Here is a 24,837-nt window from a genome sequence, read left to right on the forward strand (position 1 = left end):
CACATGTGACCTCATCAGTATGCTGCTACTCTTCACTGTGCACATGTGACCTCATCAGTATGCTGCTACTCTTCACTGTGCACATGTAACCTCATCAGTATGCTGCTACTCTTCACTGTGCACGTGTGATCTCATCAGGAAATCAGGAAAAAGGATGACCAAGGGCTGGCTGTGCTGTCTATGACTATACAAATCACAGGACTGGTAATGTGCAGTCAGGACATTTCACACATACAGCATCTTATTATGAGAGCAATATGAAGGCTGTCATTGAGAACTCTCTTTACAGAAGACTGTCTGCCGGGTTTTTTTTTCTCATCCTCTTCCTTTAAAGGGCACCTGAAGTGAGAGGGACATGGAGGCTTCCATTTTTATTTCCTTTTAAACAATACCAGTTGCTTGGCAGTCCTGCTGATCTTTCATGCAGCAGCAGTGTCTGAATCACACACCTGAAACAAGCATATGGCAAATGCAGTCCCACTTCAGTCAGAAACATCTGACCTGCTCACTTGTTCAGGGTCTATGGCTAAAAGTATTAGAGGCGGAGGATCAGCAGGAAAGCCAGGCAACTGGTATTGCTTAAAAGGAAATAAATATGGCAGCCTCCGTATCCCTCTCACTTCAGCTGTCCTTTAAAGACAGAGGATAAGGACAGGAACCAGGGGGTGGGGAACAAACGTCTTCCAGGTAGTTATTTGATGGAAATCAATGGCAGCTTTTCAGGGCCGGTTCAAGTAACAATTGGGCCCAAGGGCAAAATTAGCCTGGGGGCCCCTCAACAGACACCCCCGACCAAAACGCATCATTAGAGGCCCTTTGTTGCAGCCAAATTTCCGTCCTGGGCCCCTGAGCTGGCTGCTGACCCTCCCCCAATCACCTCCAAACTTAACAGACTCTGCAGAGTCCCTGGGGAGCAACAGTTAAGATGAGGGAGAGACAACTTGGGGGCCCCTACAGACTCTGGGGCCCTGGGGTAATTGCCCATTTTTTCCTATGGTAGCTCCGGCCCTGCAGCTTTTATATCCTGTGTAGTTTTCTGAGCTGACTGTTTATTAATAGCAAAACATTCTATAGGGCTTGGGGCAGTCTATGATTAATATACTCACAGCGTTAACACATGGAACAGTGTTCATATAGCTGGAAAGGACTAATAATAATACCTCAGAACACATGCAGCGTATACAGTAGACAACTCCTTGAGGTTCCAGGTACGGGTGCCAGCTATCTCCAGGGCTGTACTTCTTACCATGAAATATACAAAACATATCTGGACCTGTGAATGGAAAACAAACATGTTACTCAATAGAATTATCAATACCTACTGTACATAAAGCTCACAGCAGTTTAGTGAATATACCCCTCTGAATGGAACACTATACCCCAAACATGAGCCAACTACTTGAGCTGCATAAAATGCATATTTCCTTTTTTTTTTGCAGTCAATGCTCACCTCTGCTCACATGTACAGTATATACTGTACTTAGACACTTATTTAAAAAAACAACTAATGTATCAAGATTTAAAGTGGGATTTACGGTAACTCCCTAAACTACAAATGAAGTAACAACTCTTAGTACATAAGAGAACATTTGAAAGCAATCCCCATGTGTAAAAACATTTACTTTCAATGCAGACAGCAGTAAAGTTTATACTTTTACTCTGCTTATCTCTGCTAATCGGCAAATATAATCATTGCCAGCTAGAAGTTCTCTGCCTGGTCTCCTCACTCTGCTCCCCCTCCCTCATGACTCATCTTGCCAGGCACCATGTCTATTCAGCAGAGGAGGGGGCAGAGTGTAGGGACCAGGCAGGGAGCTTATCCTGGCCGGCAATGATTACATCTGCCGATTAGCAGGGATAAGCAGAGCTGTACAAACTTTTACCTCTCTCTCCATTGATATGGGTGCCCATACATTGCTACATTTTTGGAATCCTTTCCATTCAATCATAGTAATAAAATATGGCAGACATCAATGCCACAACATGGCCACACGATCAATCATTTTGATCAAGTCCCTTTCAAAACCAGTCAAATGGACATGCTGTGATAACGGCATTCTATTCCCCGACCACGTCAGGTGGTACAACTGCTAACACTCACCATGCGCATGGAAGGGGTCATGTACACTTGGGGTCGATGGCCCAGCAACAGGCGGCGGCGCTAGCACGATTTCCAGTAGATTTTATGCTAAAATCGATTGGAAATCAGTGTGCAGTGTGCGGGAAGGCAATAGATTTCTATCTGACCAGATGCGACCAGAAGGGAATTTATCTGATGTTTGATCTGCTGGCAGATCGGGAGGTGTATGGCCACCTTAAAGAGGAACTCTAGTGAAAATAACGTAATGAATACATTTGCTTATTGTTTACAATATTCATGTATAGATTATTTAGTCAGTGATTTCCCATTGTAAAATCTTTCCTCTCCCTGATTTACATTCTGACATTTATCACTGGTGGTGACATCTTTACTGCTGGCAGGTAATTTCTGTGCATAGAGCTCTCAGTTAACGAACATTCCGCAAAAGGGAGATACTCATTTCTTGGCTGTTGGAAACAGCCATTTTTTCCCACAATGCAACAATGTTCAAAGACAGCAAACTGTCAGGACCATGGTCCTGACATCACACTGTGGGAGGGGTTTTACCACAATATGAGCCATGCAGATGACCCTGATGATCTGTTAAGATAGCCATACATCTAGCGATCTGCCTGTACAATCGACTATTCAATTCGATCAATTTAAAGAATTGAGATAGAATCGAGTGTGCTCCAGAATTTCCAGTTGATGAAAAGTGGCTGATTTCATGTGGAATTGACCAGCTTAGTGGATGGAGCAGGATGCAAGATATCGGTCAATCGCACAGGAATTGGCTACTGTTCACATGTCATTCGATAGACTCTGAATCGATTTTTGCATTCAGAGCATGGAGACACAACATCGATCAGATCAAGTGTGAAGGGAAATCGCATAGGATATCATTTGTAGTGTGTGGGTCACTAGTCAATGGACTTTCCATCCACCATACTGAAGTCGATCCCGTAATAAAGTCGATCGCTTTGCTGATTGAATCAGAATCGCTAGATTTATGTCTACCTTATGATTTCTTGTGGGAAAGGGGGTATCAGCTACTGATTGGGATGAAGTTTAATCCGAGGATAAAGTTCCTCTTTAACCCTCCCTGGCGTTCTGATTTATTGCGGCGCACGGCCGCAGGAGGGTTTTTTTATAGTTTTTTTTTTTTTTTGCGCAGAAAAAGTGGGATCAGCGCATCACCAGGCCGCCTCTGAATGGCCTCAGCCCACATTTTTTCTGCGCAATTCTTAATTTTACTGGTAGCGCGCCCAGGCTATGCATATGCATAGGTAGGTTTTAGTTAGTGTTAGGTCCCCTCCCATGGAGGAAAGACTTCTTCGACAGTGGGAGGGACGAGTACCTAACAAATTGCATGCAAGCTGTTAGTGGAAACTAACATCCTCCAAGTGGTAGACAGGTTGTATGTGTGCTCATTGTGTATTTGTATCCCATGAGTGGGGTCTGCACTTTTTTGCAGGTAAGCATTCATCTGTTTTTAAGTAGCGCTGTTCATTTCTTTGCTATGTTTGATTTAATTCTGGTCAGCTGCTCCCACTTGTTAGTTTTTCTTTGGTGTATATGCAGAGCCTCTGTTTGGGTTCAAGGTGCGTTTGCAGTTCCTGGGGGGGCTCAGCGCATCTCTGAGCTGAAGCCATTCAGAGGCGGCCTGGTGATGCGCTGATCCCACTTTTTCTGCGAAATTTTTCATTTTACTGGTAGCGCGCCCAGGCTATGCATATGCATAGGTAGGTTTTAGTTAGTGTTAGGTCCCCTCCCATGGAGGAAAGACTTCTTCGACAGTGGGAGGGACGAGTACCTAACAAATTGCATTGCAAGCTGTTAGTGGAAACTAACATCCTCCAAGTGGTAGACAGGTTGTGTGTGTGCTCATTGTGTATTTGTATCCCATGAGTGGGGTCTGCACTTTTTTGCAGGTAAGCATTCATCTGTTTTTGAGGAACGCTGTTCATTTCTTTGCTATGTTTTTTTTTTTTTTTAACATGTAGCTAGCCTAGCGCTAGCTACATGCTTCCCCCCTCCCTTCGCTTTCCCACCCATCCCTCCGATCGCCGCCGGTGCAAATATCCAACAGGAAATCCCGTTCTGAACAGGATTTCCTGTATGGGCTTCCCCCATCGCCATGGCGACGATCTGAATGATGTCATCGACGTCATGATGTCAGTGGGAGTCCCGATCCACCCCATAGCGTAGCCTGGCAGTGATTGGCCAGACTGCCCAAGGGGTCTGCGGGGGGGGGCCCTCTTTCGCGGTGGGTAGTGGCGGATCGGCGGCGATGGGAACAAACACGCAGCTAGCAAACTGCTAGCTGCGTGTTTGAAACAAAATTTATGCAAATCGGCCCACCAGGGCCTGAGCAGTACACTGCAGCGTTACTGGACGAGCTGAGCTTGTCCGTAACGCCCAGGAGGTTAAATGTTTTTGCACGCAGGGAATACTTTATTATTTCGTATTTCTATAGCGCTGACATCTTCCGCAGCGCTACTGTCTTGTCACTTAACTGTGCCTCAGAGGGGCTCACAATCTAATGTCTATATATGTATCGTGTAGTATATGTATCGTGGTCTAGGGACAATTCTGGGGGAAGACAGTTTACTTATCTGTATATTTTAGGGATGTGAGAGGAAACCGGAGTGCCTGGAGGAAACCCAATCAGACATGGGGAGAAAATACAAACTCCGTGCAGATAGTGCCCTGGCTGGGATTCAAACTGCCGACCCATCCGTGCAAGGAGAGGGTTCTAACCACTACGCCACCGTAGTCTTTTATGTACCTAATGCTTAGTACACACAATGCAATATCCCATCCGATTGACAGAAATTAGTCAATTATTTCCAACATGTCCAATCGGCTCCTGATCGATAACGGGAATTGATTTTCCTAAGTTATTATAGGAAAATCTATCCCGTTATTGATCAGGAACAGTTTGGACATGTACACACGATACAACTTCCCATCAGATTACCCGTCAATTGAACGGGAAATTGAACCTCGTGTACCGGTATTAGGGCTTGTTCCCACTAGGGGGCGTTTTTTGTCCTTTTTTCAAGCGCAGGCGATTTTCAAAATCGCCCACAACACGCTTGTGCAATGAATCTCTATGAGAAGGTTCACATCAGCGCGTTTTGTCCGCTCTGCGCTCCGTATAGCGGTGCCTGTACCATTTTTGGGGCTATTTTGGTCTAATGGAAGGTATAGTAAGAGCGCTAAACGCTTACAAAATGCTTTGTGCAGCGATTGCGTTTTTAAGAATAAATACATTGTATTTATTATTTTCCGGGTCAAAGAGTTCACTTCCTGACTTGCGTCAGAGAGTGAATTAAAAAATTGCTCTACAAAAGCACTTTAGAAAAGTACTTTGAAAAAAAAAGCAGCGCGCAAAACATCACTCACAAAATCGCAAAACGCTTGCGATTGTGATTTCGATTGTAGATGAGAACAAGGCCTCAGAGAGTGCTTCACTTTCAGTTCAGGAAGTTATTTTAGTGCAAGTTTATTTTTCTTTTCATGGTGGGTCTTGCAGACAGAGCTGGAGGCGGGGACACAGCCATGTTTGTCTTGAACCTGCCGGCGTCGTACAATAGGATTATTGTGGAGGACAGCAGAGCTCAGTCATTTCACACGGCGCTGGCAGGAGACACCCTCACAGCGATGCTGGAAGAAGCCCTGAGAGATCTGCACCTTCTCTACACACAGGACTATCCTGAAATTATCCAGACCCGCTTTCTATGTCTCTTTGTGAGTCTTGTGCATAAAAAAGTCGTATTAAAAGCCCTTTTAAAAAAACCAAAACAGAAGTCTGCAGAAATGTGAGAAAAAAACAAAACAGACAGGGCGAATTCATGCGGAGTGGGGGAGTTGGGAGCAGCGTTTCAGCAAGAGTCATTATTGGCATAGGAGTGTATGTTCCACGCTACTTCAGGCCAGTAACGGTTCCAGAAGCCTCTTACTGACAGACGCTCGCACAGGTGATTTGTGGACCCTCTGGTGGTGCAGACAAAAGCCTCCATACCAAAAATTCAACATTAATATCAATCTCTCATATTCTGCTAAGTAGTCATTCTGAACTTCCACATAGAAGAGAAACTCTGGTAAGGAAAAAGGCATTGCTACAGATATACAGCACCCAAATGTTTACACAGGCACCACCAAAGTTCACACTTCCTCCCCCTTTGGTAAGTCTAGGTTCTGGGGGATTTCTGCTAGGGGTCAGCATGATACCTCTTGTCAGTGTCGGACTGGGAGATGGAAAAGCTGAGGAAATCCACTTGCTGGCCAAGCAGCAATAATCAGGTGTTGCTGCTCACAGTAAGGGCTAAAGTAGGTTTCTTTTGGGAATGATAACACAGGGTTTATGCTGCTTGACCAGCAGGTGGATTTCCTCAGTTTTTCCACCTTGTAAAAATGAAGCCACCATGATGGGGAGCAATGCAATCAGCACTGAACACACGGAGCAGCTGTATTGTCTCTGCATGCAGAAAGCAGACAGCATGACTCGACAGAATGGACGGATGAGAAGGGGAGTTAGCAGAAAGGCTGGGGGCAGTTGCAGCAATACCAAAAATTCAACATTAATATCAATCTCTCATATTCTGCTAAGTTGCAATTCTGGACTTCAGTGTAGAAGGGAAACTCCAGTAAGGAATGAGGCATTGCTACAGATCATAGGGCACCCCAATGTTTACACAGGCTCCCTCAAATTTCACACTTCCTCCCTCTAGTTTCAGGGGGATTTCTGATAGGTGTCAACATGATACCTTTCATAACAATGAAGCCACCATGAGTGGCAGCTATGCAGAGACAGTCAGCACTGAACACACAGCGCAGCTGTATTGTCTCTGCATGCAGAAAGCAGACAGCATGGCTCAGCAGAAGGGACGGATGAGGGGAGGAGTTAGCAGAGAGGCTGGGTGGAGTTGCAGAGGTCACCATGCTATAGTCAGATTTTTACAGTTTGCATCTGTCTGGACTGAGAAGAGGACAACTGGGTGTGAAAGGGCCACAGTACATTCAATAAACCTTTCTCTTTGACTTTTCCACCTCTATCCCCTGTGCCTCCTATGTGCCCCCCTTTGCCTCCAGAGCCCCCCTCTGTGCCTCTCTGTCTCCCTCTATATGCCTATGTGTCCCCATCAGTGCCTCTCTGTCCCTTTTTGTGCCTCTATGCCCCCTTCTTTGCCCCTTTGTCCCCTTCAGTGTCTCTCTGTCCCTGTTTGTACACATCTGTGCCTCTTAATCCTTAATCCTACCCTGTGACTCTGTCCCCCTCTGTGCCTCTGCCCCCCCCCCCCCATCTGTGCATTTCAGTCCCATCTGTGCTGCTTAGACCCCCCTGTGGCTCTATTTCCCCTCTGTGGCTCTGCCCCCCCCCCCCCCCCCATGCCACTGTCCCCTCTGTGCCTCTCTGTTCCCCCTGTCCCTTTTGTGTTGGGATAGTTGTCCTTAAACTGAAAAAAAACAAACTGATGCCAAGCGAACTCTGGACTTGCAGAACGTGACTCAGCCAGTGAAATGACAGAGGGCGGTCACTGATCCCAGAAAAAGGAACGTCTGTTTCCTCTCTGCAGGTACTCTGAGGATCGGCTGCTCCAGGTGTCCCAAAACTTGATCACACACACAGCCAGAGATCGAATAAGATGTTATGGTAGGCTGAAGTGGAGAGGGGTCAGAGAAGGTGGCAGGTGGGCCCCGTTGCCACCCACTGCGCCCTGCCTAGGTTGCCTGGTGGATAATCCTGCTTACACAAAACATTTGTCATCTGTAGATTTCCACTATTTTTTTCCCAAAAATGCCCCAAAAGAAATACATAAAAAGTTGTCTCAGTGCAATAAATAAAAAAAGGGACTCTTTTCGGTTGATGGGCGTTCCGTCCGTGAGATCACCAAGTACAAGGTAACCGAGAAGTCGATCCGTAGACTGATTTGTCATAGAATCCGGGATGGAGATATTGTAATCCACACGGAAGGAGATGAAGAAGTCCATGTTGTAATCCACACTTATAATTCCACCAGAGATAACGGAGAAGTCCACAAGGCCACCACAGCTGGGTCCATATGATGGAGGTGATAATCCTAAGTCACTGTCGCAGGTAAGGAGGTCCATGTGTAGGGAGTCAGGTGCTTCTGCAGACATCCAGGTATCATCTCGATGCAGCAAAGGTGACCTCGTGTGCCCCAATCCTTTCCAAGCAATCATGAAACCTCACTGAGCACCACGCCTTACCAAAACTAAATGTCCAATCCCCAGGGTGCTCATAGAGTAGCCTATCCTGAGCAGAGCCAGATCATCCACAAGGCAAACCCAGGCAGTTTCCTAAGGCCTGGAGAGAGTGTAGGGGCCTGTTGGATGCTAGCCCCCAGCAAATCTTACTAAAAAAAAATCAGCAGTAGGCAAAAGCTGCTATCTTGCCCAGGGCACCATTTTTCTGATCCTGAGTCAACTCAGGCCTTTTATTAATCCCTTAAAGGACACCTGAACTGAGAGGGAGGCTGCCTTATTTATCTCCTTTTAAACAACAACTATTTCCGAGCTGAGAGCCACTACTGCGCCAGCGCTGGAGCCAGGAAGGTAAATATTTACATCCCTGCCGTTTGAGGAGCTCAATCGCTGCCACCGTGGGACTGAGGAGCAGGGGGGAAGCCTTGATAGGATCCAGAGTACCCCTCACTGGCGTTTTTTCTTAGTACAGATCCTCTTTAAAGCGGAATATAACCCTGCATTTCAACTTTGCTCTAAAACATTATTTACAGCATATTATATGCAACCAGCATATTTTTTTTTTTTTACTAGACCAGCATTGGAAGGGTTAAACATAGAGGTTTAAAGTTCCGTGGAGAGATATGCAGAAGTTCAGATTGTTACATTCTATTTAGTTAAATGTATCTATTGAGAAATGTTACACACTCTTTGGCTGTCCTCCAGCTCCTTCTCAGTCAGAGACAGTGAGTCACATTCAACACTTAGATACATTTATGTAAACAAAATGTATCTATGACAGCTTCGGATGCGTCTGCAGAAATCTCCAGGAACTTTAAAGCCCTGTGTAACCCTTCCAATGCTGGTCTAGTAAAAAAAAAAATGCTGGTTGCATATAATATGCTGTAAATAATGTTTTGGAGCAAAGTTGAAATGCAGGGTTATATTCCGCTTTAAAGTGAGTCTGAAGCGAAGTAAGAAAACAAAAAAAAACAAAAAAAAACAGATACTTACCTAAGGAGAGGGGAGGCTCTCGGTCCTATAGAGCCTTCCTGTTCCTCTCCTGGCCCCCTTGTTCCAGCGCTGGCTCCCTCGTTACCAGTCTCCAATCGATGGGTCGGAGACAGCTCTTAGCCACTGCAGGAGGATTTGGAGGTTTTTGGGAGCCCGAGTGCTCCTTAAGATGGGCTGCTCCGTACTGAGCCTGCACAAGCGCCCTCTTTCACGCACTTGTGCACGCGCAGTATAGAGACGCCCATCTTTGGTAGCACTTGGGCTCCTGAAGACTTCCCGAGTCTCCTGTGGCTGGAGATTTGAATGGAGGAGCCAGAGCTGGGACCAGGGGACCAGGAGAGGAACAGGAAGGCTCTATGGGACCCACAGCCTTCCCCCTCCTTAGGTAAGGATCTTACCGCGAATGCCAATGCACACGCTTTCGTGCATGTTCATGTCACCGCACGGTAGTACACAGTTCCCATTCACCAATCTAATTGCATATGATAAATGATGGTGATCAATGACAAAAGTGAAAGTAACGCATACATACACTATTTCCTCTGTGTGTTCAGTACACAGGAGGAATAAAAGTGGGGGGACATCTAGTGGCCAAATAGTAAAATTACACATACATACATTACAATAAAATACCCCATTAATTAACCCCTTATTTCCCCTTCCATAGTTAACAAAACAACACACTTTTATAAAAAAAATTAAAAAAAGTGACATTTAAAATAAAAATACATAAATGTTTACCTTAGGGACTCTACTTTTTTTTATCATGTATGTCATTAGGGTATATTACTGTAATTTTTGCAAATATGGGCTTGTAATTAACCACTTCAGGACCACAGTCTTTTCGCCCCTTAAGGACCAGAGCCTTTTTCTCCATTCAGACCACTGCAGCTTTCACGGTTTAATGCTCGGTCATACAACCTACCACCTAAATGAATTTTACCTCCTTTTCTTGTCACTAATACAGCTTTCTTTTGATGCTATTTGATTGCTGCTGTGAGTTTTACTTTTTATTATATTCAGCAAAAAAGACATGAATTTTGTCAAAAAAATGACTTTTTTAACTTTCTGTGCTGACATTTTTCAAATAAAGTAAAATTTCCTATACATTTGAGCGCGAAAGTTATTCTGCTACATGTCTTTGATAAAAAAAAAACCATTCAGTGTATATTTATTGGATTGGGTAAAAGTTATAGCGTTTACAAACTATGGTGCCAAAAGTGAATTTTCCCATTTTCAAGCATCTCTGACTTTTCTGCGCACCTGTCAGGTTTCATGAGGGGCTAAAATTCCAGGATAGTCCAAATACCCCCCAAATGACCCCATTTTGGAAAGAAGACATCCCAAAGTATTCAGTGAGAGGCATGGTGAGTTCATAGAAGATTTTATTTTTTGTCACAAGTTAGCGGAAAATGACACTTTGTGACAACAACAACAAAAAAAAAAGTTTCCATTTCTTCTAACTTGCGACAAAAAAAAAATGAAATCTGCCACGGACTCACTATGCTCCTCTCTGAATACCTTGAAGTGTCTACTTTCCAAAATGGGGTCATTTGTGGGGTGTGTTCACTGTCCTGGCATTTTGGGGGGTGCCTAATTGTAAGCACCCCTGTAAAGCCTAAAGATGCTCATTGGACTTTGGGCCCCTTAGCGCAGTTAGGCTGCAAAAAAGTGCCACACATGTGGTATTGCCGTACTCAGGAAAAGTAGTATAATGTGTTTTGGGGTGTATTTTTACACATACCCATGCTGGGTGGGAGAAATATCTCCGTAAATGACAATTTTTTTATTTTTTTTACACACAATTGTCTATTTATAGAGATATTTCTCCCACTCAGCATGGGTATGTGGAAAAATACACCCCAAAACACATTATACTACTTCTCCTGAGTACGGCAATACCACATGTGTGGCACTTTTTTGCACCCTAACTGCGCTAAAGGGCCCAAAGTCCAATGAGTACCTTTAGGATTTCACAGGTCATTTTGAGAAATTTCGTTTCAAGACTACTCCTCACGGTTTAGGGCCCCTAAAATGCCAGGACAGTATAGGAACCCCACAAATTACCCCATTTTAGAAAGAAGACACCCCAAGGTATTCCATTAGGAGTATGGTGAGTTCATAGAAGATTTTTTTTTTTTGTCACAAGTTTGACAAAAAATAAAATATTCTATGAACTCATCATACACCTAACAGAATACCTTGGGGTGTCTTCTTTCTAAAATGGGGTCACTTGTGGGGTTCCTATACTGCCCTGGCATTTTACGGGCCCAAAACTGTGAGTAGTCTGGAAACCAAATTTCTCAAAATGACTGTTCAGGGGTATAAGCATCTGCAAATTTTGATGACAGGTGGTCTATGAGGGGGCAAATTTTGTGGAAGCGGTCATAAGCAGGGTGGCCTCTTAGATGACAGGATGTATTGGGCCTGATCTGATGGATAGGAGTGCTAGGGGGGTGACAGGAGGTGATTGATGGGTGTCTCAGGGGGCGGTTAGAGGGGAAAATAGATGCAATAAATGCACTGGGGACGTGATCGGAAGGGGGTCTGAGGGGGATCTGAGGGTTTGGCCGAGTGATCAGGAGCCCACACGGGGCAAATTAGGGCCTGATCTGATGGGTAGGTGTGCTAGGGGGTGACAGGAGGTGATTGATGGGTGTCTCAAGGTGTGATTAGAGGGGGGAAATAGATGCAAGCAATGCACTGGCGAGGTGATCAGGGCTGGGGTCTGAGGGCGTTCTGAGGTGTGGGCGGGTGATTGGGTGCCCACAAGGGGCAGATTAGGGTCTAATCTGATGGGTAACAGTGACAGGTGGTGATAGGGGGTGATTGATGGGTAATTAGTGGGTGTTTAGAGGAGAGAAGATCTGCGGGCGATCTATTGGTGTGGGTGGGTGATCAGATTGCCCGCAAGGGGCAGGTTAGGGGCTGTTTGATGGGTGGCAGTGACAGGGGGTGATTGATGGGTGGCAGTGACAGGGGGTGATTGATGGGTGATTGACAGGTGATCAGTGGGTTATTACAGGGAATAACAGATGTAAATATTGCACGGGCGAATTGATAAGGGGGGGTCTGAGGGCAATCTGAGCGTGTGGGCGGGTGATTGGGTGCCCGCAAGGGGCAGATTAGGGTCTAATCTGATGGGTAACAGTGACAGGTGGTGATAGGGGGTGATTGATGGGTAATTAGTGGGTGTTTAGAGGAGATAAGAGATGTAAACAATGGATTTGGGAGGTGATCTGATGTCGGATCTGCGGGCGATCTATTGGTGTGGGTGGGTGATCAGATTGCCCGCAAGGGGCAGGTTAGGGGCTGATTGATGGGTGGCAGTGACAGGGGGTGATTGATGGGTGGCAGTGACAGGGGGTGATTGATGGGTGATTGACAGGTGATCAGTGGGTTATTACAGGGAATAACAGATGTAAATATTGCACGGGCGAATTGATAAGGGGGGGTCTGAGGGCAATCTGAGCGTGTGGGCGGGTGATTGGGTGCCCGCAAGGGGCAGATTAGGGTCTAATCTGATGGGTAACAGTGACAGGTGGTGATAGGGGGTGATTGATGGGTAATTAGTGGGTGTTTAGAGGAGATAAGAGATGTAAACAATGGATTTGGGAGGTGATCTGATGTCGGATCTGCGGGCGATCTATTGGTGTGGGTGGGTGATCAGATTGCCCGCAAGGGGCAGGTTAGGGGCTGATTGATGGGTGGCAGTGACAGGGGGTGATTGACGGGTGATTGACGGGTGATTGACAGGTGATTGACAGGTGATCAGGGGGGATAGATGCATACAGTACACGGGGGGGGGGTCTGGGGGGGGGGGTCTGGGGAGAATCTGAGGGGTGGGGGGGTGATCAGGAGGGAGTAGGGGGCAGATTAGGGACTTAAAAATAAAATAGCGTTGACAGATAGTGACAGGGAGTGATTGATGGGTGATTAGGGGGGTGACTGGGTGCAAACAGTGGTCTGGGGGGTGGGCAGGGGGGGGTCTGAGGGGTGCTGTGGGCGATCAGGGGGCAGGGGAGGGGGAAATCAGTGTGCTTGGGTGCAGACTAGGGTGGCTGCAGCCTGCCCTGGTGGTCCCTCGGACACTGGGACCACCAGGGCAGGAGGCAGCCAGTATAATAGGCTTTGTATACATTACAAAGCCTATTATACTTGTTACATGCGGCGATCCGGGTGCTAGTAACCCGCCGGCGCTTCCGAACGGCCGGCGGGTTACAACGAACGGTGGGCGGAGCCAGTCCCCGGCGGCTGATCGCGTCACGAATGACGCGATCGCCGCACAGACACTCCCGCAGCCGCCCCCGCCGATGGGCGTATTGCGGTCGTTTGGGCCCGGTCTTTGCCGCCGCCCATCGGCTGGGGGCGGTCGTTAAGTGGTTAAAGACGGACGCAAAACTGAAAAAATACACCTCTATTTCCCCAAAAAAATATTGTTGCTATACATTGTAGTAGGGACATATTTTAAATATATTAATAGCCGCGACAAATGTGGGTTTTATCCACAGTAGCACGTTTTATTTTTAAACTATAATGGTCAAAAACTAAATTTTTTTTTTTAATTTTTCTCATTATTCTCATTAAAATGCATTTAGAATAAAATATTTCTTAGCATAACGTACCACCCAAAGAAACCCTAATTGGTGGCGAAAAAAACAAGATATAGGTCATATAATTGTGATAAGTAGTGATAAAGTTATTGGCAAATGAAAGGGAGGAGCATTGAGGTGAAAATTGCTCTGGTCCTTACAGGGAACCTGAAGCGAGTAAAATTATTTAAAATAAACACATGTTGTAGCTGCAAATGAACATTACATACTAACTTCACCATCAGTTTCTCTCAGAAGCTCACCATTTACTTCTTACGGTGATCCCTTCCAGTTCTGACAATATTTTGTCAGAACTGAAATATACCAGTTGCTGTCAGTTATATATCAGCAGCTGTCAGTTACAACTGAATGTGCAAGGTAATGTCCATGTTTCCCTATGGCTCAAGTGGGTGATATTACAGTTTAACAGTGTGCTGACCAGGAAGCTGTTATGGGGTAATGGCCATTTTTAAAATGGAGTATGGGTAATTCCATTGATCACAGCGGACAAATGGGATGCAGTAGAGGAGAAAGTGATTGAGTAGTAGACTACACGGGAGGTATGACCTGTGTATGGTTATTTTGACTTTTTATTTTCATTCAGGTTCTCTTTAAGGAGAAAACCCCCTCAGTGGTGAATTGGTTAATGGCATTCACTTACATAATGTCTTGTGCAGTGACGACATGTTATATGCTGAATACACCTTTAAAGTGCCCAGGATACCCAGTAGTCTTGTTGTGTTTGTGAGATTTTGTAAATCAGTTTGTAAAAAACCCTTTGCATTGTTTTCTTGCAGCCCAGCGCCCCGCCTTGTCACGTAGTAATGTCGGAGCCCTTCTCCCCAGACGAGCCCGTCTTGCGGCCGCCCGTGTGAATTTCTGGACCGGCAATGCTGGGGGCATCACATTCCTGTGAGCTCACAGCTTTCCACTAGCAACCTGGTGCTCACAAAAGTGCTGTTTGTTTTGCTTTGAGTGCGTTTAATGAGCTCTGTTCCATGAAGCTCGCCTCTGCCAGGCCAAAGGCAATAATCCGCGGCCGAGGGAGACGGCGTATTCCGCAGCCTCCCCTCCACGCGGCCAGATGACACGAGTTTACATGATGACACGAGAAGGTCCGAGAGAACAAGCAGTGAGTTCTCCGCACGCACAGACCGGCGGCGGGACGTTTGTCTGACAGATCTGCCTGACAGAGTCGTGTGTATGGATCGGGCCAATGCCTCAGTTATGTGCTCTGCCACCTCAGGCCGATGGGTCTTGTGCTACCCTCAGCGATGTCCACATAATGCAGTAAAATCACCTTCCTCAGTCTCTGCTTTTACTATGTCTCTGCATTTTTAAAATAGTTCCCACTATTCCCCTTAAAGCGGATCCGAGATGAAAAACGAACTATAACAAGTAACTTGTCTATATATCTTATCTAAAGTTTAGATAGTTTACACAACAAATCTAGCTGCAAACAGCTTTAATAGAATATGATTATTTATTCCTGTGATACAATGACAGCAGCCATGTTGTTTGTAAACATTACACCGAGGCAGGCTTATCTGTATCTTGAGCCATCAGCCTAATCCCCCCTCCTCCTCCCTGCCTCTGAAATCAACTCTAGTAATACCTCCTCCTGCCCAGACTGAGCTCCCATGAGCCCTTGCTACTGCCAAGGCTCTCTGAAACCCTGTGGGCGTGGCTTTTTTTTAGTTTATAGGGAATTAGAGTATTAAAACAAAAACAAAAAAGTATTTGGCTTGAGGAATGCCCTATAAACAATAGGAAAGGAACACAAATATGCAATGAGTAAAAGTTCACCTCGGATCCACTTTAACATACAGAGGGAGGGGCTTTGCCTAAAATTTGGCACAAAATTACACAAACAAATGTTCCCGGGCTCGGGACAGGGTAAAGCTAAGTACTCACGGGGGGACAATTGTAGCTGTCGCTGCGCACGGGAGCGTGTGCGCGACAGTTCGGCGACAGCTCGTCGCCAAGTCCCTCTGCATCCACACTGCAGCAGAGGGATTAGCGATGCGGCGGAAGCTGTCGCCGAGGTTCCTCCCCCCCGCCGGAAGCTCCGTGTGCCGTGTGTGTAGAGTTGAGCCGAAATTTTCGTAATTTCGCATTACTATAATTACGCATGCGAAATTTGCGATTACGATGCGAAATTAGCGTAGCGTAATTGCCATTAAAATCGTAATTGAAAATACCGTAAGCGTAATTTTCAACGCGAAATTTCGCGTTTCGTTCATGCCGTAATTTCGCATTAAACGCTGCCGTAATTTCGCGTTAAACCGTAACGCTCCGTATAATATAAAAAAGCCGCCGACTTTAAGGGTTAATAGCAAAGCCCCCTTAAATGCTAAGAGCCTCAAATTTGGAGAATATATTAAGGGGATCAGGAGGAATAAGAGGAAAAAATTTTTTTTTCAAAAAGACCTTATAGTTTTTGAGAAAATCGATGTTAAAGTTTCAAAGTAAAAATGTATACATTTAAAAACCCGCCGACTTTAACGGTTAATAGCAAAGCCTGCTTAAAGTTTAGGAACACCAAATTCCTAGGGTATATTAAGGGGATCAGTGGGAATAAGAGGAATTTTTTTTTTTTCAAAAAGACCTTATAGTTTTTGAGAAAATCGATTTTTAAGTTTTAAGGGCAAAAATGTCTTTTAAATGCGGAAAATGTCAGTTTTTTTTTGCACAGGTAAAAATAGTGTATTATTTTCATAGATTCCCCCAAGTGGGAAGAGTTTTACTTACTTCGTTCTGAGTGTGGGAAATATAAAAAATAAACGACGTGGGGTCCCCCCTCCCAGACCTCTTTAACCCCTTGTCCCCCATGCAGGCTGGGATAGCCAGAATGCGGAGCACCGGCCGCATGGGGCTCCGCACCCTGACTATACCAGCCCGCATGGTCCATGGATTGGGGGGTCTCGGAAGGGGAGGGGCAGCCAAGCTTTCCCCTCCCCCTCCGAGCTCTTGTCCAATCCAAGGACAAGGGGCTCTTCTCCACCTCCGATGGGCGGTGGAGGTGGAGGCCGCGATTTCCTGGGGGGGGGGGGGGGTTCATGGTGGAATCTGGGAGTCCCCTTTAAAAAGGGGTCCCCCAGATGCCCACCCCCCCTCCCAGGAGAAATGAGTATAGAGGTACTTGTACCCCTTACTCATTTCCTTTAAGAGTTAAAAGTAAATAAACACACAAACACATAGAAAAAGTATTTTAATTGAACAAAAAACATAACCACGAAAAAAGTCCTTTAATATTCTTAATTAACCATTAATACTTACCTGTCCCTTTAAATAAATAATCCCACGCAATATCCTCGGAAATGTTCTATCAGTTACAATGTAACAAAGTTATTACAATGTAACAACTTTGTTACATTGTAACTACGCCGCACCCGACGTCACTCGCCGGTCACCCGCCGCACGGACCCGACAGAGCTCTGAGCTATATAGCTCAGAGCTCTCTAAGCATCTTTGTATTTGGGCTCCAAGGAGCCCCATTGGTCCTTAGCAGACCAATGGGGTTCCTTCTGATTTGAAGGAACCCCATTGGTCTGCTAAGGACCAATGGGGCTCCTTGGAGCCCAAATACAAAGATGCTTAGAGAGCTCTGAGCTATATAGCTCAGAGCTCTGTCGGGTCCGTGCAGGACGCTAAGTCCCCGCCGGCTCCGCTGCCCTCCCCGCCTCTCCCACATGTCACCCACATGTCACCCACATGTGGGCGGGGTGGACAGCGGGAGCTGCGGGGACTTAGGGTGAGCGGCGAGTGACGTCGGGTGCGGCGTAGTTACAATGTAACAAAGTTGTTACATTGTAATAACTTTGTTACATTGTAACTGATAGAACATTTCCGAGGATATTGCGTGGGATCATTTATTTAAAGGGACAGGTAAGTATTATTGGTTAATTAAGAATATTAAAGGACTTTTTTCGTGGTTATGTTTTTTGTTCAATTAAAATACTTTTTCTATGTGTTTGTGTGTTTATTTACTTTTAACTCTTAAAGGAAATGGGTAAGGGGTACAAGTACCTCTATACTCATTTCTCCTGGGAGGGGGGGTGGGCATCTGGGGGACCCCTTTTTAAAGGGGACTCCCAGATTCCACCATGAACCCCCCCCCCAGGAAATCGCAGCCTCTACCTCCACCGCCCATCGGAGGTGGAGAAGAGCCCCTTGTCCTTGGATTGGACAAGGGCTCGGAGGGGGAGGGGAAAGCTTGGCTGCCCCTCCCCTTTCCGAGACCCCCCAATCCATGGACCATGCGGGCTGGTATAGTCAGGGTGCGGAGCCCCACGCGGCCGGTGCTCCGCATTCTGGCTATCCCAGCCTGCATGGGGGACAAGGGGTTAAAGAGGTCTGGGAGGGGGGACCCCACGTCGTTTTTTTTTTATATTTCCCACACTCAGAACGAAGTAAGTAAAACTCTTCCCACTTGGGGGAATCTATGAAAATAATACACTATTGTTACCTGTGCAAAAAAAACTGACATTTTCCGCATTTAAAAGACATTTTTGCCCTTGAAACTTAAAAATCGATTTTCTCAAAAACTATAAGGTCTTTTTGAAAAAAAAAATGTTCCTCTTATTCCCACTGATCCCCTTAATATACCCTAGGAATTTGGTGTTCCTAAACTTTAAGCAGGCTTTGCTATTAACCGTTAAAGTTTTTAAATGTATACATTTTTACTTTGAAACTTTAACATCGATTTTCTCAAAAACTATAAGGTCTTTTTGAAAAAAAATTTTTTCCTCTTATTCCTCCTGATCTCCTTAATATATTCTCCAAATTTGAGGCTCTTAGCATTTAAGGGGGCTTTGCTATTAACCCTTAAAGTCGGCAGCTTTTTTATATTATACGGAGCGTTACGGTTTAACGCAAAATTACGGTAGCGTTTAATGCGAAATTACGGCATGAACAAATACCCATTGTAATGCGAAATTTCGCGAAATCCTTCTTCATTACGATTATGTACTTACGACCATAATCGTAATTACACTAATTACGCGAAATTTCACGAAATCGTAATTAGGTCATTACGCTCATCTCTACGTGTGTGGGTAGCTGTCGCTAGCCCGCATACACATGCGGGACTAGCGACAGTTCCGGCGAGGTTGCGGCGACGGCTGTAGCCGGCGATTGAACATGTCAATCGCCTGGCGACAGCTCCGACGGGCGACGGTTCGGGGCGCGCGCGTCATACACACGGGCGAACCGTCGCCGCAACACGCGCGTGCCACGTGGTTGCGGCGACGTCCGTACCCCGTGTGTATGAGCCTTAAGACTATAGCATAATCCTCACTGATAAGTAATTACAGCCATAAAACACTTTCCTGTCAGTAAATGGCTTCTGAGAGCAGGAAAGAGATAAAAAGGGTCAATAATTCATAGATTTGAGCTCTAGCATACTTCAATGAAGGTGTCATTGTGCAGAAACAATGAAACAGTAAAAACGTAAAAACTAGATTTAAATATACAATAAAACGGTGGGATATCTAAAAAAGTCGTTTTTACGAGACTGAGGATAAATACAATTGTTTTTCTCATCAGTTTATTTTCACCTCGGATGTCCTTTAAGGGCTCTGCCCCGGCACAGGAGTCCTGGGTTTAAATCTCGGCTCTTCCTGTTAAGTAAGCCTGCCCCTTATTCAGTAAGGAGACCTTGGGCAAGACTCACTTCCACTGCCTATAGAGAGTGCCCCAAGCGGCTGCAGCTCTGGGGCTTTGAGTCTGCCAGGAGGAAAGCGCAATATAAATCTTCTGTATCTGTAATTGTGACAATTTATGTAAAATGTTGCGTCGGCGTAATTAGCAGGTTATGAGCATCACTACTTCCAATGGCAATCAGATAAAATGTGTGGTTGAGGGTAACATCTACGTTTGGGAGGACGTGGCTGGCGGTTTCTGTTGCGTTTGTCACTCGTAATTTTCGTGCGCCGTTACTGCCAATCGAGCAGGTTAACCTAAGATTTTCCAGCATGTCTGATCAATAGGGATTTGGCCTCCCTGGTTCCAGCACTGTCCCTGTCCGAGTGAGCGGTGTTCCGGTGCTTTCTTCCCTATGTCTGATCAATACATGCAACCAATTTCGAACCACAATTGGTCCAATTCTCGATCAGGTATGCTCTTGGCCTTCCATCAGATTCGTCGATCAGCTGCAAAGTCTACATATATATGGCCACATTAAAGGGCCACTATTGTGAAAATCGTAAAATTTAAAATACATACAAATAAGAAGTACTTTTCTCCCAGAGTAAAACAAGTCATAAATCCCTTTTCTCCTATGTTGCTGTCACTTACAGTAGGTAGTAGAAATCTGACAGAGCCAACAGGTTTTGGACTTGCCCATCTCATGGGGGATTCTTATAGTTTTCTTTATTTTCAAAAGCACTTAGTGAATGGCAGTTGCTCCGTCCAACTGCCAAAGAAGTGTTTGGTGAACAGGGAGGCTAGCCAGCATCTCTGTATAAATCATTTTCAGAGGGAGTGTCTTTATAAAGAATAAAGGCCATGCTGAGAATCCCCCATTAAGAGATGAACTAGTCCAAAGCTGTAATGTCAGATTTGTACTACCTACTGTAAGTGGCAGCAACATGGGAGAAAAGTAATTTTTGGTTCATGTTACTATGGAAGAAAAGTACGTCTTCTTTGAATTTGTTTACATGTATTTTAAATTTTAAAATTTTCGCAATAGTGGTTCTTTAAAGAGGATCTGTAACATCAAAAGATCCCCTGGGGGGTACTCACCTCGGATGGGGGAAGCCTCCGGATCCTAATGAGGCTTCCCACGCCGTCCTCTGTCCCACGGGGGTCTCGCTGCAGCCCTCCGTACAAGATGACGTCATTATTTACCTTCCTGGCTCCTGCGCAGGCGCTCTGACGGCTGTTGGCTCCGAACTACACGGAAATACCCGATCGCCGTCGGGTCTGCTCTACTGCGCAGGCGCAAGTTTCCGGCGCCTGCGCAGTAGAGCGGACCCGACGGAGATCGGGTATTTCCTCCTACTTCGGAGCCGAAAGCAGCCACAGCGCCCCCGCTGGAGCCTGCAAAGGTAAATATTGAACTGACAGTCGGCTCTGTCGCTGGCTGTTCGGAGGGCTGCAGCGAGACCCCCGTGGGACAGAGGACGGCGTGGGAAGCCTCATTAGGATCCGGAGGCTTCCCCCACCCGAGGTGAGTACCCCCCAGGGGATCTTTTTGACGTTACAGAGTCTCTTTAAGACCCCTTTTACACTTAATCTCAGGGGTTTCACCACAATATCAGACATACAGAGCCCCCTGATGATCCGTTTGTGAAAAGGAAAAGATTTCTCATCGGAAAGTGGGTATCAGCTACTGATTGGGATGAAGTTCAATTCTTGGTTACGGTTTCTCTTTAACCTCTTGACGACCAGCTAACGCCGATTGACGTAAACTGGTCGTCTGCGGGTTACCATGGAAACGGCCGCTCGATCGAGCGGCCTTTCCATGTCAGTTCACGGAGGGTGTCTCCGTGAACAGCTGGAGAGCCGCCGATCGCGGCTCGCCGGCAAAATGTAAACAGGCGGGGAAGAAATCCCCGCTGTTTACACCATACGGCGCTGCTGCGCAGCAGCGCCGTAAGGCAGATCGGCGATCCCCGGCCTCTGATTGGCCGGGGATCGCCGGCATATGATAGGCTGAAGCCTATCCTTCAATGCGCAGGACGGAAATCCGTCCTGCGCAGCTCACAGGGGGAGGGAGAGGGAGGGAGCGGGCGAGACGGTGGAGAACGCTGCGGAGGGGGGCTTTGAAGTGCCCCCCCCCCCCCCCCGCTAAGCAAATGCAGCCGGCGGCGATCAGACCCCCCCAGCAGGACACCCCCCTAGTGGGGAAAAAAGGGGGGTAGTCTGATCGCCCTGCTGCACTCCTGATCAGTGCTGTGGGCTGTAGAGCCCACGCAGCACCGATCAGTGAAAAATCCCATGGTCGGCAAGTGGTTAATTGTAAAAGGGCCCTTAGGTGTCTTTTCTCCAAGAGTAAATATGCCCAGTTTATCTAACCTTCCCTGGTAAGTGAGACCTTCCATCCCTATGATCAGTTTTGTTGCTGGTCTTCTACACCTGACTGCAATGTCCCTCCTGTAATGTGGTTGTTCTGAGCAACTGCATCACTTCTGCACTTTTTAGCGCTGTAGCTTCCCTGGCGCAGGCTCTGATACGCCTGCTGCCCCACAGTCCTGGAACAATGTAAGGCTTGCACTTTATGACGTGACTGTACCCATCCTGTGCCCCTGTGCCACAGAGAGAGGCAGGCAGGGATATAGACAGAGAGGAGCATACATGAACTGTAAACTCCCCCCCCCCAAAAAAAAAAAAAAAAAAATGTCCATGAACTGCTAACTCACTGCACCCCCTCCCGATCCCATGTCCCCTATTCCCCCTGCTTTGGCAATGCCTGTATTGAAGCTTGGTCATGTCAATAAAGCTATCTTTGATTTGATTTGGCAAGGATACAGGGAGGTTCCTGGAGACACTAGTCACACAGAACCATGGACAGCGAAACACTCTCACAGCTTAATACATTCAAAGTGTCACAAAACTCTCATTTGTGCTCAACAGTCTTTTCAATACTCTGATTCATAGCAGGACTAGATTAGGGGGGTCCCAATGTTTCACTTCATTGCCTTATCAGTACAGAGGAAACAATTGCTTAAAGAGACACTGTAAAAAGAAAAACATCCCCTGGGGGGTACTCACCTCGGGAGGGGGAAGCCTCAGGATCCTAATGAGGCTTCCCCCGTCTTCCTCTGTCCCACGGGGGTCTCGCTGCAGCCCTCCGAACAGCGGCCCGACAGACATGACAGCCTGTTCAATATTTACCTTTCCAGACTCCAGTGGGGGCGCTGTTGCGGCTCTTCTGACGGAGATAGGCGGAAATAGTCGATCTCCGTCGGGTCAGCTCTACCGTAGAGCAGCCCGACGGAGATCGGCTATTTCCGCCTATCTCCCTGGGAAGGAGCGGATACTGCGCCTGCGCTGGAGCCAAAAGGTAAATATTTACATCGCCGCCGCTCCGGGAGGATTTTCGCCGCCACCGTGGGACAGACGAGGACGGGGGAAGCCTCAATAGGATCCGGAGGCTTCCCCCACCTGAGGTGAGTACCCCTAGGGGAGTTTTTTCGTTACAGATTTTCTTTAAAGTGTACCTGAAGCGACATGTGACATGATGAGATAAACAGGTGTATGTACAGAGCCAAACATATAAATAACCAGGCTGTTTTACTTGTTTTCTTTTGCTGCTTGAAATAGTTAATTTCTAGGCATGGAAGTGACAGCTTCTGTCTTGTCGGTACCTTGTCAGGTATATAGTAAACATCACTGATAAGCAAATTACAGCCATAAAAGTTTTCCTGGCAGAATACAACTTCCGAGGGCAGGAAGAGATAACATACATGAACTACTGACCTTTTTCTAACTCTGGGACACTTAATAGGCTGCCACTGATTAGAGACAGTAACATATTCAACCTACTTTGTGAGTGTTTAAATATAAAAGAAAACCCTGGGAAAATTAAAAAAGGTATTTTTAGGAGTAGGAGGATAAATATAATTGTTTATCTCATCAGTTTATTTTCACCTTAGGTTCACTTTAAGATAGGGACAAAATATGTAAAAATAATCACGTGCAATTTTACCCAATGAAAAATCGCATATGATGCTTCTCTATGGAGATGTGCGCATTCGTTCGGAACTCTGCGATTTTTTATTTGCGTGATTTTTGCCCATTTAAATAAAACCCTGCAACATAAAGATACACATCACGTGTCTGCAGTCTGTGGTAGGTGATTTGTGGCTTAAAAAGTGCACAAAATGCGAAATATCGTCTGTGAAAAAGCGTAGGTGTTTTCTGCGGACACAAGTGAGTAGTAGTCCCAGACTATAGGACCAAACACACTTATTCTGGCATTTTATGAATTCAATCTTCTGCATGCACAATTTTGCATTTGCCATTTTTATATGTGTTTGTATGCAAAAAGTGCGCTGGAAGGGGTGTAGAGAGAGATTGGTTATGTTATATTTGGTGGGTGAAGGATTATTTTTATCAAAACGGGAGATTATGATAAGTTTTGGGGAGGCAGTAGTATTTAGCACATTAGGTCGAGTTAAAGACCTAGCTTCACTCAAAGTCCAACATAGGCCTATCTTCACTCAAAGTCCTACAAAGACCTATCTTCACTCAAAGTCCAACAATGACCTATCTTAACTCAAAGTCCTACAATGACCTATCTTCACTCAAAGTCCAACAAAGACCTAGCTGCACTCAAAATCTAACAAAGAACTACATTCACTCAAAGTAACAAAGACCAATCTTCACCGAAAGTTCAACAAAGACCTATCTTCACCAAAAGTCCAACAATAACCTAGTTTCACTCAAAGTCCAACAATGACCTAGCTTCACTCAAAGTCCAACATTGACCTAGCTTCACTCAAAGTCCAACAATGATCTAACTTCACTCAAAGACCTACACTGACCAGGCCCCAAAGCCTAATACCAACCTTAACCTCACTCCAAGCTGAACATTAGCCTTATCCTCACCTAGTGCTAAACTAACTTTCACCCAAAGCTCAGCAGTAACCCCTACTGAAAGCCTAGCACTAAATGTCACCTCTCCTCAAACAAGGTACACCCTCACATTTATCTACAGGTTGAAGCTAAACTTCAGCAATACAAGCCACCTCTACCCTAAACAAAATGCCAGGCTTCCCCCCAGCAACTACCACCGTCCCCAGGCCGAACTACATCCAACTGTGAGAACTCTCCTCCAAACAAACTACCAGCCTTCTTTCTGTAGTTTGGGGGTATCGATCTTCATTTTCTGTATCAGTAGCTAAAGTCATGCCATGCTGAAATCCAAAAATAGACAACACCTCTGTTATTGTACTTCCGAGTCTATTCTTCCTCCAGCATCAGAGAAGACCACAC

General features: G+C 45.9%; 1 protein-coding gene across 4 annotated transcripts in view; it reads right to left on the bottom strand.

Annotated features, from left to right (window-relative positions):
• Positions 1-24,837, bottom strand: part of CHRDL2 (chordin like 2) — a 94,411-nt gene that overhangs the window by 35,528 nt on the left and 34,046 nt on the right. For all 4 annotated transcript variants that reach the window (XM_068264653.1, XM_068264654.1, XM_068264656.1 and 1 more), the window contains exon 2: positions 1,161-1,273. In XM_068264653.1, coding sequence (XP_068120754.1) covers positions 1,161-1,273 — 113 coding nt within the window. The remainder of the gene's footprint in view (positions 1-1,160; positions 1,274-24,837) is intronic.

Source organism: Hyperolius riggenbachi, chromosome 2 (assembly GCF_040937935.1).
Source record: "Hyperolius riggenbachi isolate aHypRig1 chromosome 2, aHypRig1.pri, whole genome shotgun sequence".
In the NCBI taxonomy this organism is placed as follows: Eukaryota; Metazoa; Chordata; class Amphibia; order Anura; family Hyperoliidae; genus Hyperolius; species Hyperolius riggenbachi.